At 63.5% G+C, this 19,449-nt stretch overlaps 1 protein-coding gene across 5 annotated transcripts in view; it reads left to right on the plus strand.

The window, feature by feature from the left end:
• PDE9A (phosphodiesterase 9A) overlaps positions 1 to 16,188 on the plus strand; it is an 87,249-nt gene extending 71,061 nt beyond the window's left edge. For 2 of the 5 annotated variants that reach the window (XM_077879318.1, XM_077879322.1), the window contains 11 exons: positions 591 to 665; positions 3,247 to 3,333; positions 4,096 to 4,200; positions 4,501 to 4,583; positions 5,788 to 5,944; positions 8,737 to 8,850; positions 11,633 to 11,737; positions 12,375 to 12,503; positions 13,456 to 13,551; positions 14,854 to 14,963; positions 15,588 to 16,188. In XM_077879318.1, coding sequence (XP_077735444.1) covers positions 591 to 665; positions 3,247 to 3,333; positions 4,096 to 4,200; positions 4,501 to 4,583; positions 5,788 to 5,944; positions 8,737 to 8,850; positions 11,633 to 11,737; positions 12,375 to 12,503; positions 13,456 to 13,551; positions 14,854 to 14,949 — 1,047 coding nt within the window. In that variant the 3' untranslated portion in view covers positions 14,950 to 14,963; positions 15,588 to 16,188. The remainder of the gene's footprint in view (positions 1 to 590; positions 666 to 3,246; positions 3,334 to 4,095; positions 4,201 to 4,500; positions 4,584 to 5,787; positions 5,945 to 8,736; positions 8,851 to 11,632; positions 11,738 to 12,374; positions 12,504 to 13,455; positions 13,552 to 14,853; positions 14,964 to 15,587) is intronic. The other 3 variants (XM_077879320.1, XM_077879321.1, XM_077879319.1) reach the window with 3 other exon arrangements.
• The last annotated feature ends 3,261 nt before the right edge of the window (positions 16,189 to 19,449 follow it).

The following is a 19,449-nucleotide window of genomic DNA, read 5'->3' on the forward strand; positions in this document are numbered from 1 at the left end:
CCCCATCCACACCCCCACTTAAACCGTCCCCCCATCCACACCCCCACTTTGACCGTCCCCCCATCCACACACCCGCTTTGACCATCCCCCCATCCACACCCCGACTTTGACCGTCCCCCCATCCACACACCCGCTTTGACCATCCCCCCATCCACACCCCCATTTTGACCGTCCCCCCATCTACACACCCACTTTGACCGTCCCCCCGTCCACACCCCAGCAAGCTGCACCGCGTTAGCCTGGGCCCAAGACAGAAGCGCCGAGAGCTCTGGGCCGGTGTGGGCCTTCAGGCCAGGTTACTTCTCTTCCCTTGACTTCGCTGACACTAGTGCTCCCCCCCGTCGGGGCGGGAGGTGGCTCGCAGGCCGGTGGAGCCCCGCGGAGCACAGCGCTGTGGGCGGGAGCGAGTCAGGCTCCACGAGCCCCGGGACCCCACCGGCCACTGCGGGCTGTCAGCGCCCGAGGTCAGCCCGGCGCAGAACCCGTGGCGTGGCGGCCCTGGAGTGTGAACGCGGGTGTCCTTGACACGGGGGCCCGAGGACGTGTGGCAGCCTTGCCCCGGCGCCCCTGACCGGCCTCTGTGCTTTCAGTACCTGCTCTCTCCAGAGACCATAGACGCCCTCCGGAAGCCCACCTTTGACGTCTGGCTCTGGGAGCCCAACGAGGTGAGTGAGGAGACCCGGAGCCAGCGACACGGGGACCTGCCGGGGCCTTGCCTCCGCTCTGGCCCGGAGACAGGGCCCGGGAAGGGGGAGTCGGGGTGGAGGCACGGGCGGTCAAGGGCAGGGAGGCCGGCCCCCCACACCCCTCCGCACACCCTCTGGGGCCGGCGAAAGGAGAGAGCCCGGGGGGTGCTGTCCGCAGCCAGGGGACTGGGGGCGCAGGACCCCCACCACAAGACCGTCCTTCCAGTTTCCCCTTTGGCTGAGAAAACACTAAAATGGACATTTTTGGGTTCGTTCAGTATAATCTAGTAATACAAGTTGTACCTCTCCCTTCCTGAACCCCAAGAAAGCAAAAGTCCCTCATCACGGCCCTGAGACCCACCAAATCACGACTTCTCCAGCTTTCCAGTAGCACAGACGTGCAGCAAGGGCACCTGGCCTCCAGGAAGCTCCCCGCAGGTTGCAGCCACTGGCTGGCACGCCGGGGCCTGGGGTCTCTGAAGTCCCCGACTCTCCTGCTTCTGCTCTGGCACAGGAGAAGCCCCAGCCCCACCTCCGCCCCCCTGTGTGCTCTGTGTGACCATCCCAGGGGCGGTCCCATAGCAAACGCCAGGCCAGACGACACGTGTGCCCCAAATCCTCCAGCGCCCCAGGAGCGTGCAGGACGGGAGCGTGGGTTCGGCCGGGCAGGAGGCCAGTGCGCAGCGGCCGTGACCCGGGGGGTGGGAGGCCACGTGGCCAGGAGAAACACCGGTTAGGTCCTTGAAGACAACTATTAGGACCAGGTGTGAACGGGGGGCCCAGGCTGGGCAAGGCCCGTCCACCGGCGAGTGGACGCAGCGGCCCGGCTCAGCACGCAGGCTCCTGCTTCTGGAAGGTGGACGGACGCCTCTCGGAGAGCCGCCCTCCTGGAAATCGTTCTGGCTTCAGCGCGGCGGGAATAGGAGCAAAGCCGGAGCCCCGACGGCAAAGCACCTTCGTGGAGATGGACACCCGCTGCTAGCGATCCCGCCGGGCCTGGGCTCCTGGTGGCCCGGGAGGGCGCCGGGGACAGGTCGGGGGGGTCCCGCAGCCCCGAGGGGAGGGCCGGCTGCCCGTTGCGTCAGGGCCGGGGCAAAAGAGCCAGCAGCTCCCGGCGGTGGGCTCGGCCTCTGGGTGGGCTCCCAGCACATCTCAGGGCAGCGCATTCTGCTCGGCGGTTCCGGGGTTTCCAGAAACATCCCACCTGCAGGCGGCCAGAAACCAGAGATGCCCAAAGACGGGAGCCCTCACCTCTGGCAAATCTGGAGACGCCATGGATCTTGACTGTGGGCCGTGAAGGCCCCGCAAAACTGCGTCTGGCCGCCTGGAATGTCAGGCCCCGGCAGGGGGTTCTCGTCTCGTCCTGCAAAGGGGGGCTCTCACTGCGCCCGGCACCCCCCAGCCCGACCAGCGTCCTCCAGGTCACAGCGTGGACAAGGAAACGCCTTCCCAGCCCTTGTCCCCTCCGGCCGACGTGTGGCAGCAGCAGGGCCAGCACAGCCCCCCTGAGCGCAAGGCTGCGAGCCATGGGGCCCCTGCTGTCCCGTGAGCACCCACAGCGCCCCACGCAGCCGCCCAGCCGCACCCCCCAGCGTCCGGGGCTGCCAGCGCGGGAACAGAGGCACAGACACCGCCCTCCCGCCGCGCACCTGCCGTTAGCGGCACCAGATCGTCTCGCCTGCCCATCACCCCCAACTAGGACTCCCGATTTCACCAGCAGCCTCCCGGCTCACTGGGATCCCCGGAGCTGTGCGCGCGGGTGGGGGGGCAAGGGGCAAGGGGCTTCAGGCCTCGGGGCACCCGCACCCCAGCCCCACGCCAGCGCCCGGGACTCCGACCACTCCCTGACCTCCAGAGCCTGGCGCCCGCCCGTTATCCAGTCCGCAGAGCCCGCGTTGTCAGACTCTCAGCGTTGAACGATCCCTCACTCTCTTCCCTGGCTCACTCAGCTCCGCGGCTCCGAGCTGTAAATAGACCGCGCCAGTGACAATCAATCCTCTTTGGGACTGAAAACAAAATCTATTTTAACCAGAGCAATATTTCCGTAGAAGACAGCTCGGTGACGGGAAGCTCACCCGGCACGCGGCCTACCTTCCAGACCCCACGATGAACGATGAACGATGAACGCATTACAGTGGGTGTCTGGTCCCAGCGGGCCCCACGGGGTGAACGACGACGCGTGCTGGGGACACGGGCCATCGGGTCTCAGCGAGCACAGGGCGCTCACCTGTGTCGGCGACAGCACCTGCTCTCGGGCGCGTCCCGTGGCGCCGTGTCCCAGCACCTCAGCCTGGCTTCTCGTGTGTCCGTGTTCGCCGAGGCTGACGTGGTCTTTGCAGGCGCTGCCTCTCACCAATCGCTGTCCCTTCTCCATGGAACTCTCTTGACTTCTGACCTCAACTGCTCTTTCAAGCACCCCATCCCTTCTAGGGGTCCCAAGGCCCCCGGGGCGGGGCTAGGCTCACCCGCCAGGGAGCGGCCTGGTGAAGCTGCCGGCTGGCTCTGCAGGCATCTCCCGGATGCCCCTGCCACCGACCACCCTCTGCTCCTCTGCCCGCAGATGCTGAGCTGCTTGGAGCACATGTACCACGACCTGGGCCTGGTCAGAGATTTCTCCATCAACCCCATCACGCTCAGGAGATGGCTGGTAAGTGCAGGCCCCTCACGTCCCTCTGCAGCGTTCCTGGGGAACGGACCAGCCGGGCCCTTCCTGGTGGCCCGGGCCTTCCTGCAGCCAGGGGTGACGTTCCCTCGAGCGTTCTGGGAGGACATGAGGCCTGCTTCTGTCCGTCTCCCACGGAAACACTCGGTGCCCCGAAGCGCCTGTGCGAGAAAATAGGAAGAACCGGGTCGGGGCCAGGGTTGCAGTCTGGGAGTGTGTGTGCGGGTGTGTGCACGCTTATGGGTGTGTGTGGATTTGTGTGCACGTGTGCAGGCGTGTGCGTGAGTTTGTGTGGGTGTGAGCGTGGGGGGGAGGGGACACGTGTAGGGGTATGTGCGTGTGAGGGTGTGTTTAGCGACAAATTATTTTAAGTAAAATAATGCTCAGAACCAAGGAGTAAAAGTCTACATGTTAAATATTAAAGTATGGAAAGGTGTGGTGATGACCGGGAGCCTCTCCGACGGCCCCCCGCCCACCTCAGTCCATGAGCCCAGGTGGAGGCCTGTCCCCCACCTGCCCTCGGGGCGCAGGGTGGCCAGTGGGACGTCCTCGGGCCGCCTGGGCCACCTGGCCCGCCCCTCCAGCAAGCACAGGCCCGCAGTTGGCCTCTGGCTCAGCGGAGGGTCATGCACAGCACCCGCAGCGCTGGCGGCCCGGCTGGCACGGTGGGGAGGGAGGAGGGCCCGGGCGGCCTGGCGGGGAGGGCGGGCGGCGGACGTGGCAGCTGGGACCCTCTGCCCCTCGCAGCTCTGCGTCCACGACAACTACAGAAACAACCCTTTTCACAACTTCCGGCACTGCTTCTGCGTGACCCAGATGATGTACAGCATGATCTGGCTCTGCAGGCTCCAGGTGGGTCTCTGGGGGGCTCCGCCGGGGGGGGGGGGGGGGGCGGCGGGCAGTGCCTCACCCAGAGACGCAGCCCCCAGTACAGGCTCCCCCACCCTCCTGGGAAGACAGCCCACCCCGCCCTGCGGGGGGCACCCACCCTGCTGACGCTGCCCCAGAGAGTGGGCAGGTCCCCCCCACCCCCCGTACCCTCCCCAGGCCTGCTGCTGGGAGGCTTCCTCCTGCCGGCATCACTTCTCTCCCGCCGCGCTCCGACCCCTCCTCACCCCCTCCTCACCCCCTCCCACCCTCTGTCTCATCCAGGAGAAATTTTCCCAAATGGACATCCTGATTCTAATGACAGCGGCCATCTGCCATGACCTGGACCATCCAGGCTACAACAACACGTACGTTCATGATTTGTCTCTCTCATTTCCCCTTCCTTTTTTTTTTTTTTTTTTAAGATTTTATTTATTCATGAAAGACACACAGAGAGAGGCAGAGACACAGGCAGAGGGAGAAGCAGGCTCCACGCGGGGAGCCCGATGCGGGACTCGATCCCAGGACCCCGGGGTCACGCCCTGGGCCAGGGGCAGGTGCTCCACCGCTGAGCCCCCCGGGCGCCCCTCGCTTCCCCTTCCAAGGGCTCGCTGGTTACCAGAGGTGACCTTCAGCCTAACACGGAGACCAGTTCTGAGTTGGGGCTGTCAGCCAGGGCCTCACCAGCCCCCAGCTCGCCCCCGTGGGACACAGCTCCCACTCTGGGCCTTGGGCCTCCCGGGGCAGAGCCTTCTGGGTTACCTTTGGGGTCCTGGCTCCAGACCCGCATCTGCGATCTGCACAGACAGAGCAGAGCCCGGTGGTGGCCAGAACCTCCCCTCAGCCTGAAGCAGGAGCGATGCCGCACAAGATGCCCCGTCCTCTGGATCCCACTCCCAGCCTGGGCCCGACAGGAGCAAGGCAGGGGGCCGGGACCAAGGGAGAGAAGGAGCGCAGACGGGCAGGGAGGGAGGGGTGCACAGCCCGCGGGGGGACAGGCCAGGCTTCCCCGGAACAGCAACAATCTCCCGCATCTGCGGGGGCAAGGCCCAGATCCACCCCGCATAACCAGGTCCAGGCCGTGCAGCCCTGGTTTGCGTCCCCAGTGATGCGCCTGTTCTAGCAGATGTCTTTGTGCGGCAACATCCGACGTGGCCGAGAGCTCACCGTCGTGTTTGGTGGCGGGCCTCCATCCGGACGGGAGTGGATCCCAAGGTGTGGCTGCCCACGCTCCTCTGAGGAGGCGGGTGCCACGGGCCTCTCTCCCCCCCGTTTCACGCCGAGGGGTGGCAGCCACAGCTCTCACGGGAAACACACCTGGTGCTCCTCCCACGTGCCTGCCTTGTGCACATGCTGATGTTTGCAAGGGGACACAACGGGAGGCCTGGTCACCTTCGGGGCGCCGTGCCCGGGAGAAGCTGAGGTGTACTGGTGGTGTCTAGCCGGTGGGATTAAAGAACCTCGAGGGCATCTAGTTAAAGGGGCAGCAGAGAGTCAGGAGACTGCAGGGGGGTCAGGCTGGCCTCCCCGGCAGGCACCCGAGGCTCCGTGTGCTCTCTCCGTCGATGCCAGGTACCAGATCAACGCGCGCACAGAGCTGGCCGTCCGGTACAACGACATCTCGCCCCTGGAGAACCACCACTGTGCCGTGGCCTTCCAGATTCTCGCCCAGCCCGAGTGCAACATCTTCGCCAACGTGCAGCCGGACGGGTTCAAGCAGATCAGACAGGTGTGCAGGGGCAAGGGCCCTCTGACGGCGCAGAGGGGGGCGATGAGCACGCCGCGGGGTAGAGCCCTGCTCTCCAGGGACTGAGGCCCCCGGTCACCCCTCCGTCACCAAGGCCAGTGGCGCCCCAAGGGGAGGCGTGCCCTCGGCACAGGTCCAGGGGACCCCACGGGTCTCCACTTCTCGTCCAGCATCTCACCGGATCCCTTGAGACCCGTCCCTCCTCCAGCGCGTGTTCTGGGGGTGGGTCGTTCACCAGAGGCGCGCGGTGAGCGTATGCAGGCCCCGGGCAGATGCACCTGCCGCATCCACCCTAGCAGACCCCGGCTGTTCCCCGGCCCCACCGCCCACCTCACGTAAGGGCCGCTGGGGAGGTGGGGACAGAGCCCTCATGTCCTGAGACACACACCGCCAACTCACCGGCAGCAGGGCCGCTTCCAGGCAGGACGGCTGAGCTCTGGGTGCCACCCTCCGGGGTTTTCAGGGGAGGGGAGAGACCAGGGTGACCTCTCGGAGGAGTCGCTGGGTTGAATGGTAGCCCCCTCTGCCAAAGAAATTGTGTGTTTCCTTTCTCCTGACCCCAGAAGCTGTGGGTGTGACTTCACCCGCCGGTACTTGGGGTCTCTGGGTGAGATCAGCTTGGATTGTCCAGGTGGGCCCTAAACCCAACGACAAGTGTCCTTAGAAGACACAGAAGGGGAGACAGATACACGGAGGAGAAAGCCGTGTAAAGGGGAGGCAGAGGCGGGAGCGACGGGGACAGGAGTCCAGGAACGCCTGGGGTGGCCGGGAGCCCGAGCAGCCGGGAAGGACGCGTCCCCGGAGCCTTGGGAGGGAGCGCGGCCCTGCCCACACCTTCCCTCCAGGCCCCTAGAGGCGTCCTGACCGTGAGAGGGTGGCTTTCTGGGCTTCCCCGTCACCCCGCGTGTGGCACTTGTCCGGCAGCCTGGGGACCCGTGTGCGTGCGTGCAGGGGAGCCACACTCCGCCGCGCCACGGACAACCCCGTGTCCTCGCTGCCTGCCTCGGGCGCACCTGGTAAGCACGCGGGATTCCGGGGCCTCCGTCCTGGAGGTCTGATAAGCTTCACTTTATCAGAGGACAACAGCCTCATAAACCGTGTCACCCATCACCTGCCGTGCTTCCAGGAAGCTCAGAGCCCAGGGCAGGCTGAAGGTCGGTCGCCACCGAGTCATGAATCCTGGCACAACCACGTCCTCCCGTCTGTGGGCTTTCCCGCCGCTCTTCCACGCTGCGGAGCCGCCTGGCCGGGGCGCCCCGTGCTGTCAGGAGGAGGTGGGACAGGGCGCGAGTCACGAAGAGCCCCCGGCGGCCGCCCTGGGAGAGGTTCCTGGGGGGGGGGGTCCACCTAGAGGAGCAGAGCAGCAGGGTCCCCTTGGTGCGTGACCCGTCCCCGCCTGCCACGGAGACACACGAGGCTTGTCCTGCCTCGAACACTTGCTGAGGCTAAAATGAGACTTTCTGAGCATAAAACCAGTTGTCCCAATTTTTTTTTAAGATTTTATTTATTTATTTTAGCGATAGAGAGGAACCATGAGCAGGGGGAGGAGCAGAGGGAGAGGGAGAAGCAGACTCTGCACCAAGCACGGAGCCTGACGCGGGACTCGATCCCAGGACCCCGAGACCGTGGCCTGAGCCCAAGGCGGACGCTTCACCGACGGGGGCCCCCAGGCGTCCTTGCTGCCCCACTTTTTAATGATATTTCGTCACCAAGGATCACTCCTCACACGGGAGGATCCTTCACCAATAACACAATTAAACCTTTACGGAGAAACCGCATAATTCGAAATGCCAGTGACGCTCCCCTCCCCCGAAACACGTGGGACGTGGGACGTGCTGTGAATCGACTGACTTCAGTCCTGTACCCGAGGCTGTCGTGCTGTTTTCTTGGAAAGGACCACACTCTGCAGCAGAGCTGTGTTCTCATAAATGCGTTCGGGGTGGACGGACGGATGCTCACGGTTTCGAATTATGTTGCTTCTCCTGACCCGATGTTTGGTGAACGAGGTAATAATGTGTATTTTAAAAACCACTGCATCCTCTGGGCGCCTGGGGGGCTCCATCAGTTGAGTGTCCGACTCTCGATCTCAGCTCAGGCCATGATCCCAGAGTCGTGAGTTCGGGGTCCTGAGTCCAAGCCCCAGGTTGGGCTCCATGCTGAGTCTACTTGAAAAAAAAAAAAAAAAGAATTTTTTTTTAAATCACGGCCTTCTCATTTACAAACGTGTTAGTAGGACAGTGCTGTCGAGTGTAACCTGACTTTGGTTGCTCCCAAGCATTATACGCACAGAGTCACGTACAGATGAGATAATGGGGGGGTGGGGACAGTCTCCTGGAAAATCGGTGATTGACCTCCAACAACGTGACGTGAAAGATCAGCCATATCCCTGGATTGCTGGATTCGGGGGAAGCATCTGTCCGTGGCCGAAGCCAGCCGTCACCAGGAAGCGCGGTGCTGCGCCTGTCGTCAGCACGCGAGTGGGCCTGGCAGGGCCTGGCAGGGCGGCCTCCTCCTGGACTCGGCATTCGAGGCTTGCTCCCAGCGCATGCGTGGGCTTGAAAGTCCAGCCTCCACTCGCCAGCGGCGGCCTGGGAGGCTCCCAGCCTCCTCCTTGGTCCTGAAGATGAGGCCAGGGATCCTCAGACACACGCAGAGCTGGCGCCAGGAGCGAGCGGAGTCCGCCGTGCGCGGTGGGGGCGCTGGGCACACAGCTGGCGCTCGCTGCGTAATGCGGGGGCTGTGCCCGGGGTCAACGCTTTGCTTTCACCTTTCAGGGGATGATCACATTGATCTTAGCCACCGACATGGCAAGACACGCAGAAATTATGGATTCTTTCAAAGAAACGATGGAGAATTTTGACTACAGCAATGAGGAGCACGTGACCCTTGTAAGTAGCTTGTTCCTCGTCGTTTGGGGGCTAGTGCTTGGGCCCCCACCCCCAGCCCCACGCCCAGCCCAGACTGGAAGCCGCTGGATCGGCCCGAACCCTCAGCCTGGCCTGGGAGCGAGGCCTGGTTCAGGCGGGTGCAGTCACAGCACCTACCTGGAGAGCCCCCAGCGGGCGCATCTCCCATCCCCCCGTTGGAGGCGGCCCCTCTCACTCCTCGCTTGACCTGGAGGTGGGGAGTGGGTGAGGCAGCCCATCTTGCTCTGGTTTCCTGAGAACAAAGCTGGCCCTCCCGGGGAGGCACTGCCCCAGAAAACACTCTGAACACCAGCTCCGGGGCGGGCACGTCAGGGGGCCGCAGGGCCGCTCCCGGGCTCGCCCCTCTAGGAACAGGGGGGACACAGAACCCCACCAGCGAGGAGAGCCCGCCCCACCCGGGGCTGCACCGGGCCTGCCCTTTAAAGAGGAAGATGCAAGGGAACGTCCTCCCGGGTCTGTGGCCAAAGGGGTGACGCTGAGCCTGGTCTGGGTGTTAGGCCTGCTTTCTCGCATTTCTCTCTCTCTCTCTCTCTCTCTCTTTAATTTATGAGAGGCACAGAGAGAGAGGCAGAGACACAGGCAGTGCCCAATTCGAGACTCGATCCCAGGACCCCGGGATCACGCCCTGAGCCAAAGGCAGATGCTCAACCACTGAGCCACCCAGGTGTCCCCCTTCTCTCTCTCTTTAAAACTGCTGGTCACCTTCCCTCCCTAGAAGCTGATTAACAAGGACAGCCCTCTGAGATCCGGTTGACCTTGTGACCATCCCGTCCCCAATAGCTAACACGCTATGCAGGGAAGGACCTGGCGTTTTCCCTAAGTGATCATCAGGAGAAAACATCCCCGCGAGCCAGGCCTCCCGAGCCCTCCCTTCATGGGTCAGGACACGGGGAGATGGGGTCATGTTGGAGGGACGGGTCTGGCTCCTGAAAAGCCAGCGGGGTGTGGGACGCGCCGCTGCCCCCCCACGGCAGGACGAGGAGGACGGACAAGTGGACTGTGCCCCCTCAGAGCGTCCGTGTTCCCTCTGACACATAAGGAGAGGCCCTTGGGGGCAGGAGGCCTGGGCTGCCGGGACTCGAGCGGTCAGGAAGATGAGCCACACAGAGTGACCATCACACCGTTACCCCCTCCTTCCAACTGTCCAAGCAAGTGGGAAAAAGAGTCGCCGGGTCCCCAGGGTTCCGTCCACCCCCAACACAGGGCGAGGGTCAGTGGCCTGCAGCACAGACCAGAGGATCATGCCTCGGCCAGAGGCTCCCACGTCTCTGTGGACACGGGCTGGAGGAGGTAGAGGGGAAAGCCCGCACACGTGAAGGTTCTGGGTCAAGATGGATTCTAGGGCCTCCGCCGAGGCCCCCAGCAGGAGACCTGGATGCTGTGCCCCGCGTGGCCAGGGCCTGAGATCCCGGCACAACTCCCGCAGCACGGCCCTGCCCAGGCTGTACCCCAGGCCGTGTCGGGACAGCCTCCCCCAGAGGCCTGCCGGGCGGACCCACTGCTGACCTGTGTTCTGGAGCCAAGTCCCAGAGCAGACAAAGGAGGCCTGGATGGCCTCCCGGGCACTGATAAGGAAGGGTGGTGACCAGGGACAGGGACAGTGCAGCCGAGGCACCCCGAGGTCCAGCTGGGGCTGTGCCAGATGCTGGGCTGAAAGCAGATGTGCCAAGTCACGCCGCCCACCCCCGTCCTGGAAGACCCGGTGCAAACAGCCCAGGCCCCTTCAGGGCCCACGGCCCGCGTTGGGGTGCCCAGATGGACTCTCGTGGGGTCACCTCCAGACCCTGAGCGGTGGCCCACACATTGACCCAGGATGCCAGTGGCTCCCAGGGACAGTGGTGTGCTGGAGGGAGGCCAGGCCACACGGGGCCGACCTTCCAGCTGGTCCTGAAAGCACGCACCTTCAGCCCAGGTGGGAACGCTCCGGCTGGGGGGTCGGCCCACTTCGGGCCCACAGCCCAGCAGGCTCGGAGGCTAGTCTCCTGGGGCCGCCGCCTGGCGCTGAGGTGGCCAGGAAGGCTGGACGGAGGGGCCAGAGCAGAAGGAGACGAGGCGTCTGCAGGTGGTGGCTTGAGCAGAAGGTGCCCGGGCCCCGGGGGCAGAGAGCCCTGGTTCACAGGCGAGTCGCGGGTCCCGGGCACAGGGCAGGAGCCCACACCGCCTTCCACCTCCGTGTGGTCCACCTGACTCCAGGCTGGAGGGGCGGGCGGGATTGGGTCTCTCCCATCACCCCCCCTTTTTTTTTTAAAGATGTTATGTATTCATTCATGAGAGACACAGAGAGAGGCAGAGACACAGGCAGAGGGAGAAGCAGGCTCCACGCAGGTAGCCTGACGTGGGACTCGATCCCGGGACCCCAGGATCACAACCTGGGCCGAAAGCAGGCTCTAAACCGCTGAGCCACCCAGGCGTCCCTCTCCCATCACCCTTTTAACCTCCACGTGCTAACGGTGACTTCTTTCTGTATTTGGCTGTGTGTCCTCAACAGGACACTTTTAAACTTTACAATTTAAGTTTTATGAAACTCATCTGTGTCAAACGGACTCTCGTATACTGAAGCCCCCCAAACATATTCGGGCCCCTCGGGGGTGCAGTGGTGGCCCCGTGCTCGGGGTGGAGCTGGGGGTCAGATGCAGACTGCCAGCGGCACCGCCCTCCGTCCCCCGGGACGGCAAGCGCACACCCAGACGCGGCAGCGGGACGCGCCCTGTGCCCCAGGCCTGATCCCAAATCTCTCTTCCAGCTGAAGATGATTTTGATAAAATGCTGTGACATCTCCAATGAGGTCCGTCCAATGGAAGTCGCGGAGCCTTGGGTGGACTGCCTGTTAGAAGAGTATTTCATGCAGGTAAGAGTGTCCCAAAGCCACCAGCCCCTGCTGCTCGCCTCAGCCCCTTTACGGGCTCCGTGTTGGAAAGGTGATGGGTGTGCCCAGGGTGCTGGTGGCCTGGGTCACTGGCCTCCGGCCTCCGGAAAGCCCTCGCAGCAGGTGCACATCCACGATGAGCGGGTACAAGGTGCCGTAGGAGAGCCAGTGACAGCCTGGGAAAGCCAATGTTGAAAACTGCTGCCTCGACCATTAGTTGAGCAGCTGGGGGGGCGGACACGTCGGGCAAAGGGCCTGAAAGAGAAGTGACAGAGGCAGGAGGGGTCCCCGGGGGCGGGGGAGACCAAGCAGGTTGGCCGGCACGTCCAGCCCCCGGTGGGGGGGGCCCTAGACGGAAACCGGCTGGCCTGTGTGCAAAAATCCTGGGCCGGCCAGCAAGGGACTCACGACAGCAGCGTGGGGGACCCCGGGCAGGCCGCCTGCCCCTGTGCCCCGGCTTCACGGTTCGGCCGCGCACACCCACTGCACGCTCCAGTGGCCACGTGACATGTCCCTATGTCCGAGCAGCCTGGTTGGCACATGAACGCGCCTTCTGCCCTCAGACCCTCAGGGGTCCCCAGGGGTATTTCTGACGTTGTGGCCCCCTGCATCCCCGCAGAGCGACCGCGAGAAGTCGGAGGGCCTCCCTGTGGCCCCCTTCATGGACCGGGACAAAGTGACCAAAGCCACGGCCCAAATTGGGTTCATCAAGTTTGTCCTGATCCCGATGTTCGAAACGGTGACCAAGGTGAGTGGCCGTCACCACGAGCCAGAAGACACGACATTGAGCACACCCGTGTGCACACGCACGCCAGCATGCGGTGGCCGCCTGCCAGGCCCCATAAGGTGCCCCTGCACTCGCCCTCTCGCCTCCGGGCCCCCAGGAGCCACCCCAGGCCCTCCAGAAGCACCTCCTAACCTGCCCCTCTCTACCCGGCGCACGGCCACCCCGGGCTGACTCTGCCTGTCTCCTGAACCTTCCATGGCTCCCGTGCCCCCCTCATTGCACCCAGTCCCCCGCCCTCCCCGGCGCTCCTGTCCTGCAGGATGGCCCACAGCCCCTGGTCCTCACCTCTCTTCACGCCCCCGCCTCGGAGTGCGCCCGTTCAGCTGGCCTTGGCCCCGTGCCACCCGCCAGCCTTCCGGAACCCCCTCAGCACGTCCTTCCGTAAACCCCACTGACCGCAGCTCCTCTGGGGACTTGCCTTCCTGTACATTCCTGCCACAGACCTCCGGGCCTTTATCACGGCCAGCGGGGGCAGGGGCGCTGCGGGCCCGGGATGTGACAGGGGAAGCACGGAGGGCGTCACCGGGCGAGGGCTGCGTGCGCAGCGTTCCGGGGGCAGGGGTGGCAGGATGGCGTGAGCGGAGGCGGGTGGGGAACCGTCTGGTTCCTCCGGCCACAGGGGCTGTCAGGAAACTAGAGGCGAGGCTGGCATTTGAACGATGGACATTCGGGGACAGGCAGGTGGGGGACAGGTGCGTGTGCAGTGAGAGGACCCGGAGGCGGGTGGGCGGGTGGCGGGTGTGAGGGTGTCCAGGAGCCGCTGACCAGCCAGCCTCAGACCCGGGGTGTCCGTGGACCCCGCCGCGGGTGGCGGCCCAGGGGCTGCGAGAACACTTGCCACGTGCTCCGCGGACGCCTGGGTCTGCTGCTCCCAGAACGATGGGCCGCCTGAGTGAGCCCGCTGTCTCCCCAGCTCTTCCCCGTGGTGGAGGAGATCATGCTGCAGCCCCTTTGGGAATCCAGGGATCGTTACGAGGAGCTGAAGCAAATCGATGATGCCATGAAAGAGGTAACGCGTGCCACGTGGGAAACGTGCTCTTCCCCACCGTGAGGCTCCGCACTCCAGGCACGGCAGCGGGCACCCCTGCAGCAGGGCCCTCTGGACCAGAGCTCACTTGCGTCGCCCCGAAATCCCAAGAAACCAAACTGCCCTGGGGAGGGTGACGCCGTCCCCCGTAGTTGTGGTGTGGTCGGGTGTGCCAGGGTCTCTCTGCAGCTCGGACCCCCCCAGAGCAGCGCCCTGGCCCCACGGGGGTCCCTGTCCTCCTCCCGGGTCAGCTCCAGGCCCAGCCGCACCCCTGAGCCCTCGCGCATGGCAGCTCGGCCCCTCGGGGTCCGGGAGACCGGGCCTGGCTCCAGGTGGCAGTTGGGTCTGGTAGCGTTTCCAGGGAAGGCCCAGCTCACGCTCAGAGCGGCGTAGAGGCTTTGTGCAAAGCCCGTGAGCCGCTCTGGCCTCGCCAGGGCCTCTGTGCGTGCTCATGTCCCTTCGGGATCCTTGCCTCCCAGACCCACGCAGGCCACCCCCGCCTGGTGGCCAGCGGCCCCGGGTGAGCCTCTCTCGGCCACCGCTGCCCTCTGGCAGGGGCCCTGGTGGAGCTAGAGCAGCGTCCCTGCCGCCCACACCTGGTCCTTGTCGGGAGCCACACACCCGCCCCAGGCCGTCCGTTCTCCACTGCTCACTGGAGTCAGGGCTCCCCGGTGATGGGCCCCCCACCCCCGCCTTGCCAGTGGGAACCCCACGCCCTGCTGAGCGCCGAGTGATTTCCCAGGCGCCCCGTGTTCCTACGTCCCCCCAAACTGCTCTGTGTGCAACACAGGCTCGTCGTCAGTGCTCAGGAACTGCCTGCTGGTCGGTGGGATCCCTCTCCCGGGGCACAGAGAGGTCCTGAGACCCCAAAGCCTACAAGCAAATGGTACAGGGAGCGATGTCCGAGCAGGTGTCCTGTGGGGCCCCCGGCAGGATTGCTAAAGCGCCCTGTTGCTCCTGGGCTACCCGAGAGCCACCACTAGAAAGGCCCCAGGCCCGGCCACCCCGTGGGGCCCCCCCCCCAGGATGCTTTCCTCGCCCCCAGGAAGGCCAGACCCGCCAAAGAGAAAGGGCCGCGGGCTCCGTGCTCAGCCCGGCCGGCCCACTGGGCTCTGCAGCCAGGGTGAGCTGGTTGTCCCGGAGCAGGGAAGGGGGCTCACGCGCAGCCACGTGGTTCGGCACAGGGCGCGTGGGCAGCTGTCAGCCAACAGCGGCGCTCTAGCAGGCACTCACGGGCTCCGGGCACCTGATTGTCGCCTTCTGTATACCCTGTCCCCATTACAGAAGACTGAGAGCCTGACGTCCTCCGGGGAAACCGACACGTCGAGAGAGGGGAGCGGAGATGCGACCAAAAGCGAAGATAATGCCATTCTGAATTGACGTCGACTCGTATGGTAATTCAGACGAAAACCGGGGCGACGGGGAAGATCTGTGGGGGTGGCGGGGAGGGTCGGAGGAGGGGAGGGCGGAGAATCCAAATGACGGCCAGGTTTTAAGTGAGACTTTTATTCCTTGCCGGTGAGTCACACAGGCTCGGAGGGAAGGGGGACGCGCTTTGGTTGACGGCACGAGATGGATAGTGAGCACGAGGGCGGCCTACAAGGACACGTAGGTTGTAAAAACCTACTTCTGGGAAATGCCGAATCGGTTACGCTGCCGTGAGCATTTCCCGTGCACCTGACACGAGCGGGTCATGTGGTCCGTGTCAAAGGGGAACCAGCCCCTCTAAGCCAAAGCACCACCGGGGAGATTCTCTTAGGAAGCGCGCCAGGCGCAGGGGGTGGGAAGCTGGGCCTGCTTTTGTGCAGGGGGAGCAACGCGCTAGCTGAGGACGCGCTGAGTGAGCCGCATGAGGGTCTCAACCTCTCTGGGCCTCAGAGCCCCAGTCGCTCAACTAGTGGGACTACTACCGTTAATATGACTGCTTTTGTCCCGTTAAGTGAGCGGAACGCTGGGAACCCCAAGAGCTTGTAAACACCAGCCTTTCGTTTTTCAGTTATGGCATATTTTTTTGACAGCTCGGAAGAAGGATCTAAATTGTTGTATTTGGCCCCAGTGTGATCCACGGTGTGTGTGGTTTTCCAGCACAGTCTGCGTGTCATCCTGTGACGTCCTGAACGCGCCTGCACGTTTTCAATCCCGACAGAAGCAAACCAGTGGTCTCTTTCCTTTTCCAAGCAGACGGAGCCCGAAGCAGGCAGGACAGTCACAGGCCGCGGTCCTGGACCAGGCGGGCCGAGCCTCGGGGGAGCCATCCACGCAGGGAGGTTGACTCCGCGCCCGACTCCACAAAACCGCGTTTTCTAAGAACTGTTTTGTTCACTGATACAAAAAAAAAAAAAAAAAGGAATTCATGATGCTGTACAGAATTTTTATTTTTAAACTGTCTTTTAAATAATATATTCTTATACAGAAACGGGTACTGTACTTCTTCTTTGGTAGTGATGTGTATCCTGGGGCTGCTCCTGAGGGTCCCCAGAGTCCCCCGGAGCTCTCGCGGGGAGACGAGGAACTGTGCTTTGCTCGCAGATGTATCGAGAACGGTTGCCCGGTGTGATGTGATGCCCCATCCCGTGTAAATTCAGAATTAAATCTCAGGCGGTGCCCGGAGCACAAGGACGTGCCCGTGTCCTGTTTGTGAGCAGCGAGGGGAGGTGGTGGCGGTGTGCCGGGAGGTGTGGGGCCGGAGGCGGCTCGCTCAGACGCAGGTGTGAACACAGCACCAGGCTGGCCCCCGTTTGCAGGGAGGTGGGCATTGGCCACCTCAGACAGCAGGCAGACTGTGCTCGGCACATTGGAGGGCGTCTGTCCCAGGGGAGGACAGCTGGCCTTTCTTCCTGCCCTTGTTTTAGGGACAAGGCCCTGTGCCCATAAAGGGAGAGTCAACCCCGGCTGGCGGACATCAAGCTCTGAATGGCAGCACACACCCCAGCCCCCCAGCACCCCGCATGCATCCAGACCCCAGATCCGGGCAGCACACACCCCAGCCCCCCGGCGCCCCGTGTGCATCCAGACCCCTCCATGCTCCCCAGGGCCGCGCACACTTCCTCTGCCGCCTCTGGGGACGAAAGAGGCTCTGCTCTGAGGAAGCCTGCTGACAAAGGCCGCCGCAAAATCTGCGCTCCGCCGGCCCTTCATCTGGTGCTGATTAGTGTCCTTCCAGCATTCAGTCCGTCTCGGCGAATTCCAGAATTTCCATCCTTGAATAGTTTCCATCCTTGAATAATTCATTTCGTGCTGTGACATTTTCCATCACTTTTTGAATCCATTTCAGTATGAACGCGGGCCTTGGGTTCTACATCCCTCCGTGGTCTTGTTTTTCATTTCAATCCGGCTGAAGCCAGTACGGTGGCAGCTTCAGCTACAGTAACCCCAAACTCAGTCGGGGTCTGGAGGGCGATGTGCTTCAGTCCACACACCGGTCCGCACACCAGCCCACACGCCGGCCCGCACACTCGCCTGCACACCGGCCCACACACCAGCCTGCACAACGCCTGCATAGCAGCCCGCACGCCAGCCTGCACACCGGCCCACACACCTGGCAGGAAAGTTCTGTGACCTGCTCCCCCAGTGGAAGAGCTCTGACCAGCACCTCCCACCTGCTAACTTGGTCCGAATGCCACCCCGTCACACTCCGCCCTGTCAGACTTCACACCGGGCTTACTGAATTCACTGCTGCTGCACCCACACACACATATCCACACAACCACACCTCTGTGCACATATACCACAATGACGGGTACACACGTGTACACACACGCACGTATACACACTCTAACACCCTTCACATTACTGGGTTGAGGTTACATCAAGTCCTGGAACAAGGAAACCAACATCCAGGAGGGGGCTGTGAGGAGAGAACCTCTGTGACAGCCCCCGTGTCATGCGGCAGCCTGGTTTCCATCAGCGGAAACCTTACCAACGGGCGCAAGAGCATCAGATCCCCGAAAAATGCCTCCTCCAACCTTCTGCCCCCAGAATGTTTATGTATTGGGGTAACTTGCACCCTGTTAGCTGAGCCCAAGGGGGTGACGAGGCCCTGGCCCTGAGTCCCCTTCCACCTGGGCACATCTCTTCCCTTATAGACCAGCCTCTGTAGCCGTGGACGGGCCCCCCCCCCCCCAGAGCCTGGATCACCCCTGCCCCAGGAGAGGCCACCCAGGTGGGCACAGGGCAGTGACCACATCAGCACTGGAAGCTGGGGGGAAACGTGGCCACTGCACAACCGTCAGTGCTAAGTCAGCATGAAGGGTAGGACGCTTAGGGCCGCCTGCCCATCCAGGGACACACACAATGCGCTGCACGTCCCAGAACACAACGGAGCTGGCCGCTGCTTCCTGCGCACCGGCCACGCCTCCGTCACCTGCTGTTCACATGAGGGGGATGAGAGCATGCTTTACAGACTCCGCACATCTCGGTCCTAAATGCCGTGCGCCCGCTGGGCACGGGAGCAAGGCCACCCTGGGAATGCAGCGCCCAGTCCCCGCTCCTCCCCTCGCCGGGCAGCAGGCCAGCGCAGCCTCCGTGGCTCCATCCTGACCTCCGGGTCGGGAGACACAAAGGAGAGATGTCCAGACTCCCACCTGGGAGGTGACCCCAGGCCCAGCGCCCTACGCCGTCCTGGCTCAGACCACGGGCACCGTCTGCGGCTTCCTCCATTCATACTGTCCAAAGCCAACGCGACAGCCTCCGCTGGCTGTGGCCTTCAACCAAGTCACATGGGAAAATCCACTCTGCATGAACAGTAAACACACACAATACTTCATCCCAGACAGCCACTGGCTTCCGGTTGCTCCGCTGGGCCGGGGCCACAGAGCGGCCCCGCCGCGTCCCCCTGCCGCAAGAAATGCCCTGCTGTGTTGTCACCCCAAGGGCAGCTGCGGCCCCCACCCCAGGAAGGGCAGAAGAGGGACGCGGCCGGGCAGGTGCACGGCACGGGAGGCCTTGCTCCGGCCTTCTGCTCCTCCGATACCGCCACAGGAGAGTGTTTAACATTTAAGTCAAAAGAATTGAACCGTAGTCTCTGGAAGGGGAGGATAAAATGGTCACTCTGGATTTGGGGGGGAGCTGTTCTCCTTCAGTGGCCAAGAGGAGCTGGGTGAGGGTGCTAGGGACTCACAGTGAATTCCCACAGCGTCCCCTGTGTCCTTGGCGAGTTTTCCCGGCCTCACTACCAGCCTGGGGTCCTGTGGGGCGATGAACGCAGTGAGCCCGGAGACCTGGCGAGGCTGCATCCGTGGCGGGGTGCAGGGTGACCGAGGCCCCGCAGCCAGGATGAGCGGTGGGCTTGTGGACTCGGGGTGTGCGGACGGGGCCACCAGGTGGAGCGGCAAGATGGGGACGAGGTGGGGCCTGGGCTAGGGTGAGGCTGTGCAGAATGACCACACGGAGAGGCCAGAGGCCAGTGAGGGCAACACCCCGGGTCATCCAGGAGAAGAGGGAGGTGGGGTCTGAGGGGCCACTGAGGCCGTACGTCCAGCTGGACTTGGGGGTCAGGTGTGAGGACAAGAGGAGGGGAGGTCCACCTGTGGTCACCACCGAATGGGCTTGACCCGTGGTGCCTGGGCCCTGCTGTGCTCTGGCCGTCCCGGCTCGATGCCACGTCACGGCTCCCAGTGAAGCCCCAACAGCCCAAAGGCTGGTTTGGAGTGATTTGAACCGTTTATAAAGACACACACCCTGGTGCCCCCGGGTGGCTCAGTGGTTGGGCGTCTGTCTGCCTTCAGCTCAGGGCGTGACCCCAGGGTCCTGGATCGAGTCCCGCGTCGGGCTCCCCGCAGGGAGCCTGCTTCTCCCTCTGCCTATGGCTCTGCCTCTCTCTGTGCGTCTCTCATGAATAAATAAATAAAATCTTAAAAAAAAAAAAGACACACATCTACA

Source organism: Canis aureus, chromosome 30, assembly GCF_053574225.1.
Source record: "Canis aureus isolate CA01 chromosome 30, VMU_Caureus_v.1.0, whole genome shotgun sequence".
In the NCBI taxonomy this organism is placed as follows: domain Eukaryota; kingdom Metazoa; phylum Chordata; class Mammalia; order Carnivora; family Canidae; genus Canis; species Canis aureus.